This window comes from Rhincodon typus, chromosome 18 (assembly GCF_021869965.1).
Source record: "Rhincodon typus isolate 14 chromosome 18, sRhiTyp1.1, whole genome shotgun sequence".
Lineage (NCBI taxonomy): Eukaryota > Metazoa > Chordata > Chondrichthyes > Orectolobiformes > Rhincodontidae > Rhincodon > Rhincodon typus.
Genome location: NC_063349.1, coordinates 2021649 through 2034632, shown reverse-complemented (window position 1 = coordinate 2034632; position 12984 = coordinate 2021649). Strand labels below are relative to the sequence as shown.

The following is a 12984-nucleotide window of genomic DNA, read 5'->3' as shown; positions in this document are numbered from 1 at the left end:
TAGCTATAATAGTTCGACATAGTGTCAGGAGAATTTTCATTCTTATTCTTCTATTTTTTCTTATGTACGATGCCTTTGAGCACTTCATAAATGTTCAGTTTTCTACCCCTGGATTTCGCCTTTAGTTTATCCTGCTCAGCTTATTGCTACTGGTACAGAGGAGGGTTTGTCTCCACAAAAGTTGTGTCGTGGTTTGAGCCAGATGTGAGTTGGTAAGAATGAGATCAAACAGATTTCTTCCTTGTATTGGTTTCCCATCGCCTGCCACAGTCTTCGTCAGGCTGTATCTTATGACTTAGCCAGTCAGTTGTGGTACTACCAAGATAATGATGTACGTCTAAGTATCCCGCCCAGAAGAAATTCTGTGCTATCATCAGTGCTGCCTCCTGTTGGTGCTCAATACTGAGAAGGACCATGTTATTTGTTGATGGTGAGAGTGGTATGACTGGTGTTTAGGAGAATATTTCTTCACCTTGATACATCTGATACCACAAAACCTCAGTTTTGAGCATTCTAAGGACATTCCCCATGTTACCGTACAAAGGAATACTTTGCTTTGACTCAGGAATGTGTTTCCTTTGGATTTTACCGGCTGTGTAAAGATGATTGGATCCCATGTACTTTACAGGGATTGTAGTGTAAAATGAATGAACATGGTTTTGCCTTTCGCGTGGTGCTGGTTTTCATGGGTTCCCTCTACTCCTGACAGCTGGTGGTGATGCCATATCAGACACTGCTACACAGTTCGACCAGGCAGGCATCTGGCATCAAACTGAAGGGGCAAGTGTTGGTGATTGACGAGGCGCACAACCTGATCGATACCATCACTGGCATTCACAGCTACAAGGTGACAGGGTCACAGGTGGGTACCACGTCATCGTGGTTATTTAAAGTTGTTTATAGTATGATGTATAGCGGAATCATTTATTCTATGAAACAGACTACTCACCCCACTGTATCTGTGCTGTCTTTGGAAGTGTCATGCAAATAATTCCAATCTCCTTTGTCCTGCAAATTTTTAACATCACAATTAAGAGCAGGAATGTGCTGTGCAACGCTTTGCATTTGCTCCATGTTCAGGAAGATCATACCTAACCATCAACCTGACTTCACTTGCACAGCTAATTCCCATATTCCCTGATTCTCTTAGAGACCTAACATTGCTGATCTTCGACTTGAATACACTCAGTTGGGCATTCACAGCTGTTTGTGAAAGAATACTAAAATTTCATGACCCTCTGTGTTTAAAAAGAAATCTTCTCAGTTCTAAATGAGCTAGCATTTATCTTGAGACTCTGCTCTGTAATTTTAAGCTTTGAACCTACATACTAATAGATGAATTAGGAGCAGAAGGTAGGCCATTAACCCCTCTTCTTTGCTCTGCTATTAAATAAGAGAATGGCTGGTCTAATTACTTCACATTCCCAACCATCCTTGATGACCACCTTCCCTCCATTGTAGGCTCAGAAGTGAGCATGTTCACTGAATGTTCAGCACTGTTTGCAACTTTTCAGATATTGAAGCAGGCCGTATCTGAACGCTGCAAAACCTGAACAATTTGTAGATTTGACTTGACAAGTGGCAAATAACATTTATGCCACACAAAAGCTGGGAAAAGATCAAATCCAACATGAGTGAATCGTCCCTTGACATTCAATGATATTACCATTGTGGATTCCTCTCTCTGCCTTAAAAAGATTCAAGAATGCTGCTCCTACTACCTTTTGAGGAAAAATTCCAAAAACGTATGATCCTTTGCGAAAGAATTGCTGCTCTTGTGTTAAATAGGCAGCACCTTATTTTGGGGCAGTGACTCCCTAGTTCTCCTGAGACGAAACCTCCCTTCCCAATGTAGCGTGTCAAGACCCCTCAATTTTGCATGTTCCAGCCAAGTTGCCTCTTAATCTTCTAAAGTTCAGTTGATACAAGCTTAGCCTGTTTAACCTTTCTTAAAAATATCCTGTACATTCCAGTGTTAGTCTAGTAAACGTTCTGAATTCTTTATAATGCATTTATATCCTTCCTTTAGTAAGGAGACCAGTACTGTACACCATACTGCTTATGTGTCTAGGGGATGTAGGAAGGAGGCCATGGAGGATTTGAAAAATAAAAAAAGATAATTTTAAAGTTGAGATGTATAGCTACTGTAGGGGGCCGATAAACTACTCCCATCAGTGTTTTTTTTTGCCACTTCTTACTCTTTATCTTCACTCATTCATTCTACTTTCATATTCTCTTGAGACAGCCATTACTTGGTCCTACCATCAGTGCCTCCCATTCCACTGTTTCCATTTTGTCTGTCTTTTTGAAACATCAAGCACTCTGCAGTATGTAATTCCCAAATTTGGTTACTATAATCTCTGTGGTGGCTGTTAGACAAATCTCCATTATCTTTTTTGTGCCATCAGTCTTGTTACAAAATACTTTCAGATGCATTCTGATAAAGCACTTTTTAATGTTCATATTTTGCTCATTTTCCCTGTTTTGATCTTATTTACTGCACTGTTATTGTTAAACACTTTTTGCCTCTTCCTGTCACACTCTTTATCTTCACCAAATTTACTACACTTCTGTGGTCTTTTCCTTTAGACTTACAAATTTGTTCTCTCCTCTACATTTTTCCTTAAAGCCTTATAAGCACTATTAATTTGCTACCTGGTTTAAGTCGAGTCTATCGCAGTAGAACAACTCCATCTTCACCTGGTTAAAGTGCCAGCTCCCCACGAATAGAAGCCCCTCTCTCTGCTGCAATGCACTCAACATCCTAGTCTCTTTGACTCTTGCAATTTGTGCAGTAAAGGAAGTAGTCCAGGCATTCTTAAGGTTCTGCTCACCAATTGGGACTCAAAAACCCTCAACAGAACCTCATTTTATCCATGTCACTATTCCTATATGGACCACAATTCTGGATTGTGTCCTCCTCCCAGATCTTTGGAATTGAAATTGCTCTTCATCTTCAAGGGGTATCTTTAACTCTTGTACTGACCAGGAAACACAGTTGACCAAATTCCCAGTTCTGGCTGCACAGAGGATTATTTATATCCCTGACAACAATCCCTAATACAAACACCTTCCTGTACAGGATTAATTACTCCCCATAAGGTTATGTTATTTTTAATTACCTGTTGTGAATATTTAAATTCAATCTACCCTAGAAGTATAGAAACAGAAAATAAGAGCTGAGCAGGCCATTTGTCCCTTCGAGCCTGCTCTACAATTCAGTATGATCATGACCAATCCTCCTGCTATCTACCCAGAATCTTTGATCCCTTACATATGGCTCCTCCTAGTCATACACTTCATTTCCAGTATCTGCTGTGATGGTATTCAAACCCATGTGCCTACAGCATTATCCTGGGTCTCTGGAATATGAACACTTTGACACTGCTGCTACTTCCCTGTCTCCTGTGTTGCTGAGACTCCGTATGAGGTCCCAGTGCTGGTCAGGTTGAGATCGCTGAAATTAGAATAGGTCAGGCATTGCCCTGAGACTTGGATTTCTATCTGATTGGCTGCAGAACCGGACAATGTCTTTGCTGACTGAGCCCTTGAGGTCAACATGTTTTAACCATGAGCAGAAAGCAGCTGCCCATTCTATTTATTTCATGACGAAGCCAATTAGGGATGAAAATGCATTTATTTAGTGCCTTTTATAGAGTCATACAACATGGAAACAGTCCCTTCTGTCCAACAGTCCATACCATGTTCCCAAACTGAACTAGTCCCAATTGCCTGCGTTTGGTCCATAATCCCCCCAAACTTTTCCTATTCAGGTATTTATCCAAATGTCTTTTAGATGTTGTCACGGTAATGTTTGCACCACTTACTCTGGCAGTTCATTTCACACATGAACCACACTGTGTAAAAAAAAAAAACGTTGTCGCTCATGTCCGTTTCAAAACTAGCTCCTCTCACCTTAAAAATATGCCTGCTAATTTTGAACTCCTCCACTCTAGTGAAAAGACCTTGCTATTCAACTTATCTATGCCTGTCATGATTTTATAAACCTTAATAAGGTCACCCCTCAACCTCCTACATTCCAGTGGAAAAAAGTTTCAGCCTATCCAGCCTGTTTTTATAACTCAAACCTTCCATTCCTGGCAACATTCTGATAAATCTTTTCTGAACCCTTTCCAATTTAATAATATCCTTCCTATAACAAGGTGACCTGAACTGCCCATAGTACTCTAGAAGAGACCTCACTAATGCCCTGTACAACCTCAACAGGACTCCCTAAATCCTATACTCGAAGATCTGAGCAGTGATCCTTAACATTCTAAAACATTTCCCAGTCAGTGTTACAATCTTGTACCGTCACGGGTATGGTAAACAACTTGTGCACTGAAAAGTTTCCAAAGACAGAAACAGAAGAATTTGCTCTATTGATGTTATCTGGCAAATAAATATTGGCCATGGCAGCATGGAGTACTTGGCTGCTGTACATCAAAGTAATGCCTTGAAATCTTTTGGGATGAACTGAGGGGGCAGGCAGGACCTTGGTTTAACATCTCAATTGAAAGACAGCATTTCCAACAGTAATGCAGTGCAGTGCCACAGTTCCTCATGCGATCTGCCTTCGGAGGTGGTGGTGTGGCGATAATGCCTGGGTTTGAATTCCACCAGTGTAGATAGTGAAATCTGACTTCATTAAGATTCTAGAGTTAAAAGTTGGTCTAATGATGAACATGTTGATTGTCATAACAACCCCATCAGGTTCTTCTTTAATGTCCTCTAAGGTTTTGGAGTAGGTTTGTAGCTCGGGTTATTGATGTTGTGGTTGGTTGGCTCGCCGAGCTGGTTCATTGTTCCGCAGACGTTTCATTACCCTGCTGGGTAACATCGTCAGTGCAGTCTCCGATGAAGCGCCGTTGTGTTTTCCCGCCTGTTATTTAAACTCTGGAGTCCGTTGAGCAGGATTATCTCACTTCTGGTTTTCCTTCACAGTGGAGTGTATATAGGGTCGAGCTCTATGTGTTTGTTGATGGCTTTCTTAATGGAGTACCAGGCTTCTAGGAATTCCCATGCTTGTCTCTGCTTTGCTTGTCCCAGTATCTTGGTGTTGTCCCATTCAAGTTGGTGGTTCTCCTTATCCATGTGGATAGAGATGAGTGAGTATTGGTTGTGTCTTTTTGTAGCCAATTGACATTCATGTACCCTTGTTGTTAATTTCCTTCTTGTTTGTCTGACATAGTGTTTGTCACAGTCTCTGCAGGGAATCTTGTATATGACATTGGTCCTGTCCATAGTGGGTAGTGGGTCTTTGGTTCGGGTGAGCAGTTGTCGTAGGCTTGATGTGGGTTTGTGTGCTATTCTGATACCCAGTGGTCGTAGGAGCCTTGTGGTCAGTTCAGATGTGTTCCTGATGTAAAATAGCGTGATGAGCACATCGGGGCGTGTAGTATCTTCCTGGTGTCGTTCGTGTAATAGACATCTTCTGACCCAGTTTTTCGGGTATCCATTGTCTTTGAATACCTGGAAGAGGTATTCTTCTTCTTTTTGGCGTAGCTCTGTGCTGCTGCAGTGAGGCCTGGTACTCCATTAAGAAAGCCATCAACAAACACGTCGAGCTTGACCCCATATACACTCCACTGTGAAGGAAAACCGGAACTGAGGTAATCCTGCTCAACGGACTCCAGAGTTTAAATAACAGGCAGGAAAACACAACGGCACTTCATTGGAGTCTGCACTGATGATGTTGCCCAGCAGGGTAATGAAACGTCTGTGGAACAATGAACCAGCTCAGGGAGCCAACCAGCCACAACATCTTTAATGTTCTTTAAAGAAGTCTGCTGTCTCTATCTGGTCTGACTTAAATGTGCCTCTAGACCCACAGCAATGTGATTGATTCTTAACTACCCTTTGAATGTACTTAGTTCAAGCAATGCTGGCATCAATATCCCATGAACAAATTTTAAAAATTAGTTGGTCCACCCATGTCGATGCAACAGTCAAGAAAACACAACAAAGTCTGTACTTCCTCAGGAGACGAAAGATAATTTGGTACGTCCACAAGGACTCTTAGCAGTTTTTATTGAAAGCATTCTAGCTGAATGCATCACAGTGTGGTATGGCAACTGCTCTTCCCAAGACGGCATGAAATCACAGCCCAGTCCATCATGCAAACCAGACTTCCATTCATTGACTCCATCTATACTTCCTGTTGCCTCAGGAAAGCAACCAACATAATCAAATATCCCACCCACCCTGCTTATAGTCTCTTCCACCCTCTTAAGTCGGGTAGAAGATATAAAAGTTTGAGTACGGGTACGAATAGATTCAAGAAAAGCTTCTTCCCTGCTGTTATCAGACTTTTGAACGACCTCTCGAATATTAATACTGATCTCTCTCTCTCTCTCTCTCTCTCTCTCTGCCTCTCTTTCTCTCGTCCCTGTGGCTGTAACACTATTTTGCACTTTGTTCTGCTACCCTGATGCACTTTGTATGGTATGCCTGTATAGCATGCAGAACAATACTTTTCACAGTATTTGGTACATGTGACTACAGTAAATCAATCAATCAATAGACTCACAACTCAGGCTAACATCTGCCCAAGACCAGCACCATTCTGCTAACTCTGGAACATCTGAGTAATGTGTAGAGTTTACATTCCGCTCTCTGAGTTTACCTGTATATCGGACTGTTGATGCTAGCAGATCCTGGTCTTCTGAACAGTACGTTACCCACCAGTGAGGAACAGGGGAACACTGTCCTTTCCACACCACCAAATTCCAACTGTAAAATAAAATACCAGCACAGGTAGGGCCTTCAGGTGAATATGCAGAATTTTGAGCGCTTGTTGTACCCCATTTGTCTAATCACCATCTCCTGTTCACTCCCTATTCCCTTTTTCATTCAGTACTTTAATAATCCTTCCCTAAACAGCTATCTGATGCCCTTTGCAAAGACTTTATACTCTACCTAAGCAAAACGTTGTGTTGCAGCTTCCCATGTTTTGGCCATTCGTTATAATAGGATGTGTTCAAGAATAGAATTTGAGATTTGAGCCAGCAGGGGGAGATATTAGCCTTTTGGAACAGGCAGCAGTGATGCAGCAGTTTAAGACTGTAACCTTTTATTAAACTTTTGAGTGGGTGATTCATTAGTATCTAAGAAGAATAATATAATTAAACAATAATTAGGGCATCACAATCTCGTGCTTTATCATCTATAGATTATAGAGAATGCGGAAGTCTTTTTAATTCATGCATGGGATATGGACAGTGCTGACAAGGCTCGCATTTATTACGAAGTTGTAGACTTCCTTGCGAAGATGATAATAAACTGCTGCCTTGAACTGATATAGTCTGTGCCGTGTGTATTTTCCAAGTGAGTGTGGCATGTTGCCTGGAGGGGAACAGGCCAATGGTGATGGTCCCACATACTTGTTATCCATCTTCTTCTCAGTGGCAGAGGTCATGGATCTTGGAGGCACTATCAAAAATATTGACGGTGCAGCTTGTAAATTAAGTTTGTTTTTGTCCATTACTGGACCAAAGTTGTAATGAGGCCTGGAATTGAGTCACCCTGACAGAACCAAACTGAGAATCGTTGAGCAAGTTCCTGGTGATTAAGTGCCATTTGATCCAACCATCACTTTGCTAATGATTGAGAATAAACTTATGGGACTGTAATTAGCTGGGCTGGATTTGTTCTGTTCTTTGTGCGCCAGTTATACCTGGTCAATATTATGCATTGATGGGTAATCGCCAGTGTTGTGGCTGGATTGGATAGGGCAGTAGCTCGTCCTTGGCACATGTCTTAAGGACTATTGCCAGAATGCTGTCAGGGCCCGTGGCTTTTGGAGTATCTAGGGCCTCCCAGCTGTTTCTTGATACCTCGCAGAATGAATTGAATTGGCTGAAGACTGGCATCTGTGATGCTGGGTGCCTTAGAAAGAAGCCAAGATGGATCAACCACTCCACGTTTCTGTCTGAAGGTTGACACAAATGCTTCAACCTTGTCTTTTGCACAGCATGCTAGCTCCCACTATCATTCAGGGATTTCTCTGGTTCGTGTTTAATTGTCCACCATCATTCATGATTACATCTGCTGGGATTGCAGAGCTTAGATTTGTTATTGTGGGATTGTTAAGCTTTGTCTATCACATGCTGTTCCTACTGTTGTGTGTAACAATATCAGGTTGGCTGTCATTTTCAGATATGCCTGATGCTGCTTCTGTTACACTTCGCATTCATCAATGAATCAGTAAACTTGGGGGATATGCCAGGCTATGAGGTTACATATTGTGGTTAAATAAAATTCTGCTGCTGATGACCCACAGTGCCACATGGATGCCCATTTTTAAGCTGCTAGATTTGATCTGAACTTATTCCATTTAGTACGGTGTATACCACACAGGATGATGGAAAGTATTCTGTGTGTTTTGTGATAGTTACTGGTAGGAGAAGCAAACAGATGGACCTGCAACAGATATATCTGACAATGCCCTCAGCAGTCTGTTTTTCCCTCCTGGTTCCCTCGCCACCTGTCACAGGCCCATCTAGCAACTATGCCGTGTAGGACTTGACCAGCTCGTTCAGTAGTGTTGTGACCAAGTTATTCTTGGTGGCCTGGCGGGGGCTTCTAGGTGACCTTTTCAACATAGAGAAATGCTGATTCATCTACTGACAGGATGCTAGGTGGTAATCAGCAGGTGGCTTCCTTGCTTTTATTTGACGTGCTGTCGTGAGACTTGTGGGGTCTGATGTCAGTGCTGAGGACTCCGAGAACCACTCCCTCTCAACTGTATTACAATACGCAGCTGCTACAGTGCAGCTAGCTGTGGTGGGTCTTTCTTGCAGTAGGATAGGACATGTCCAGGAATAGGGAATGAAGTTTTGGGGAGGGTGGTTCTATGGGTAGAATGCTTGAAAGACTGCAAAGAATGAAGAGATAATGAAGATTGCAACAATCTGTGGGTTTACTATTTTTAGAATGTGAGAATGAGTTATTCTAATTTCTGGGCTTAACCACAGGGGGAAGGGAGAGCTGGAAAGTGGAGGAAAGTTCAGAGGATTGCTGATCAGCGTTCAGAAGAGCAATCTGACAGGCTTTTTACATTTACCCTAGAGGGGGAACTGGTCTTTGGGTACGTTGGACAATAAATGGCAGTACTATACTACCCTGAGAATATCGGCTTAAATGACATGCTCAGGTTTTGAGTGAGTGTAGCCTCCTGAGGTGAGAGATCCACCCCCACACCCCCAGTCGAGCTGTGACAGACACCTATTAACCAGATTCCACTTCGACCCTGTGCAGGAACTTGTAACCTATGTTTGGTGCCTGGCTGTTTTGTTTGTAAATGTCATTGAAGAGGACTTTAATAAATGTGAGTGTGGGATCTTTATTCATTAAGTTTTGTTGTGTCTTTTTGTTTTTCAGCTGTGTTGTGCTCACTCTCAACTCTCTCAGTACATAGAGCGGTACAGGTAAGGCCCTTTTACCAGTGACAGCTCTGTCTCCTCCATTATGGCCTGTGAATAGTGTGGAAGGCTGGTGACGGTCTAATATGCTGGCCTTCATTGCTCAGACCTTTTTGAGCATAGGAGTTGGGATGTCATGTTGAGGTTGTACAGGACGTTGGTAAGGCCTCTTCTGGAGTATTGTGTACAGTTTTGGTCTCCCTGTTATAGGAAGGATATTATTAAACTGGAGAGGGTTCAGAAAAGATTTGTCAGGATGTTGCCGTGATTGGAGGGTTTGAGATATAAAGTAGGCTGGGACTTCTTTTAGCGGACCACAGGAGGTTGAGGGGTGACCTTATAGAGATTTATAAAATCATGAGGGGCATAGATAAAAGTGAATGACCAGGGTCTTTTCCCTGGGGTGTGGGGAAAACTAGGGAGCATATTTTTAAGGGGGGAAGGTTTTTTTTAAAAAAGACATAAGGGGCAACTTTTTTTTGAACAGAGTGGTTTGTGTGTGGAATAAACTTCCAGAGGAAATGGTGGATGCAGGTATATTTACAATGTTTAAAAGATATTTGGGTAAGTGCATGAAAAGGAAAGGCTGGGAGGGATATAGGCCAAACACAGACAAGTGGGACTAGTTTAGTTTGAGAATATGCTCAGTGTGGACTGGTTGTACCGAAGAGTCTGTTTCCATGTTGTATGACTGTACTTACTAAATGCATAGTGATAGAGCCACCCACCCATCTTGATATTACCTGCAAATTTACCCTCAAATTTTACTTACTCACTTTTTGTTTGTTGTTTGTTGGATTTCAAGACTTTCTCAGCACTGTGGCTGACTACTAATCTTTGCCATATTGCCTGCTTTTTTATCTTTCAATTTGGTGCTATCCTTAACTTTTCTGGTTAGCTGTGGTTAGCTTATTGCCTTTCTAGAATCCTTCCTTCTCACTGCAATATATCTTTACTGTGCACCAAGAACAGTTTTCTTAAATTTCTGCAATTGTTCCTCAGCTGTCTTTGCTGCTAAACCTTTCCTAGTCCACTCCAGCTAGCTCTGCTGTTGTTCCTTTGTAATTCCCCTTACTTAGGCTTAACGCCATCGTTTCTGACCCACGTTCCTTCCTGTCAAACTGAATACTAAATTCTACCAGACAATGTTCACTCTTTCCTAGGATCTTTTACTTTGACATTATTTATTAAACTTGCTTGATTATATGCTGCCAGATCCAAAATAGCCTGATCCCTGATTGGATCCACAACATATTGTTTTAGAAGCTCTTTAGATACGTTCTCTAAATTCTTCCTCGAGGCTCCATCTGCCAATCTGACTATCCCAATGTACGTAAAGATTAAAGTCACCCATGATTAATATTACACGCCCCCACTATCTGCTAATTTATTTTCTGCCCTGCCGTACAGCTATTGTTAGGCGCTATTGACTACTCCTATAGTCTCTTACCATTTTTAGCATGGAAAGAGGATTGGTTAACTGATTTTTTTTTTAAAATGAGCTGTGATGAGGAGGGGCATTTTCAGGATGGCAACCTGTAACCACTGGGGTGACATGAATTAGTGTTATTAACAATATATTAATGACTTTGAAGAGGAAATTGAATGCAGTATCGCCAGGTTTGTAGATGACACTAAAACAGGTGGGAAGGCAAGTAGTGAGGATGACACAAGGAATCTGCAGACGTTCTATGAGTGGGTAAGATTTTGGTAGGTGGGGTATAATGTGGGAAAACGTGAGGTCATGCATTTTGGCAGGAAGAATAGAGGAGCTGAATATTATTTAAGTAGAGAAAGATTGCAGAAAACTATGGCAAAAATGGAATCTTCATGTATGAATCACAAAAAACTAATATCCAAGTTCACTGGGTAATAGGGAAGGCATATCAATTGTTGGCCTTTATTTCAAAAGAATGGAGAAAGGTTTTGATAGAGGTATACGGGGTACGATTCAGACTACAGCTGGAATATTGTGAGGAGTTTTGAACCTCTTATCTAAGGAGTGATTGGAGGTACCCACAAGAAGGTTCACTCGACCAAATCGAAGTGTAGAAAGACTGTCTTATCCAGAGAGGTTGAGTAGGTTGGGCTTGTACCAATTGTAGTTTAGAAGAATGAACTGCAACCTCATTGAAAAATACAAGATTCTTGGCAGACTTTACAAGGTATATGCAGAAAGGTTGTTTTCCCTTGTGGGACAGTCTAGGACCAGAGGGCATATCTCAGAATAAAGGGTCGTCCTTTTAAGACAGATGAAGAGGAATTTCTTCTCTCAGTGCATTGTAAATCTGGAGTTTGTTACCACAGAGGGCATTTGAGGCTGGGCCATTAAATATATTCAAGGCTGAGATGAACAGATTTTGAATCAGTAAAGTCATGGGAAAAGCCAGGAAAGTGGAGTTGAGGTTTATCAGATCAACCACAGCCTCATTGAATGACAGAGCAACTCAATGGGTTGAATGGCCTACTTCTCCTTCATTTTATGGTCACACTGAGGTTCCCATTTTGATCCTTGCTCTCTGCTGAATTAGCTGACCACCCTAATTGGCCTCTCCTTGCACAGGGAGGAGGGGACAGAAAGCAGCCAGTGTATCCAGTTTGTAGTTAACTGTCCACTGCCTTCTGTTTGTGAATGGGGTCAGTGGAGGCAGAATGGAAAGACAAGTTAGACTTGCTGGTGAAATAAGGTAGGCCACAGATGGCTCAATTTGAACAAGTGGCCACTTGTTTCACTACACGTTATCTGACTTTGTGGAATGAACCTTAGAAAGAGAGGCATAGAGTGTTTCTTTAAAACTGACTTCATAATATTTGAAAGTTTCATTTGAAGCTAATGCAGTGTTGGTGGAAGCCTCAGCCCTGAATATGACTTGCTTGCTGAGTTCATGTTTGGCCTCCAAGCTAATATCTGACCAGGGCATTGTGCAGTTTTAGCGTGAGATCTACTTTGCTGTTATGCATCAGTTCCAGCCTAATGAGTACTTTACACAGGAGTAGCATTGCTGTATCTGTGCCAGGAATGAGTGTGTTTAAACCCAACTCCAGAAACTCTTGGTAAATATAGATCAGAGCTCAAAATCTGAATTCTGAATGAATGTTCAGAATTCTTGATTCTAAGGGATATGGCTCCACAGCCCAGGGGTGTTACGGTGGCTCAGTGGTTAGCACTGCTGCCTCACAGTGCCAGGGACCCAGGTTCGATTCCACCCTCGAGCGACTGTCTGTGTGGAGTTTGCACATTTTCCCTGTATCTGTGTGGGTTTCCTCCGGGTGTTCCAGTTTCCTCCCACAGTCCAAAGATGTGCAGGCTAGGTGGCTTGGCCATGCTAAATTGCCCATGGTGTCCAGGGTTGTGTAGGTTAGGTGATTAGCCATCGGAAATGCGGGGTAATAGGGATAGGGTTGGGGGTGGGCCTGGGTGGGATACTGTTCGGAGAGGCAGTGTGGACTCAATGGGCCGAATATCATGTGGGTGTTGGATGCTTGTATTGTGACCTGACAACCTGTTCCCTTCTGCTACTTCACTTTGATTTCTAAGAGAAGAGGCTAAAAATACAAAAAT

General features: G+C 42.2%; 1 protein-coding gene across 3 annotated transcripts in view; it reads left to right on the top strand.

The window, feature by feature from the left end:
• Nucleotides 1-12984, top strand: part of ddx11 (DEAD/H (Asp-Glu-Ala-Asp/His) box helicase 11) — a 78018-nt gene that overhangs the window by 18714 nt on the left and 46320 nt on the right. For all 3 annotated transcript variants that reach the window (XM_048607603.1, XM_048607601.1, XM_048607602.1), the window contains exons 10-11: nucleotides 710-862; nucleotides 9382-9428. In XM_048607603.1, coding sequence (XP_048463560.1) covers nucleotides 710-862; nucleotides 9382-9428 — 200 coding nt within the window. The remainder of the gene's footprint in view (nucleotides 1-709; nucleotides 863-9381; nucleotides 9429-12984) is intronic.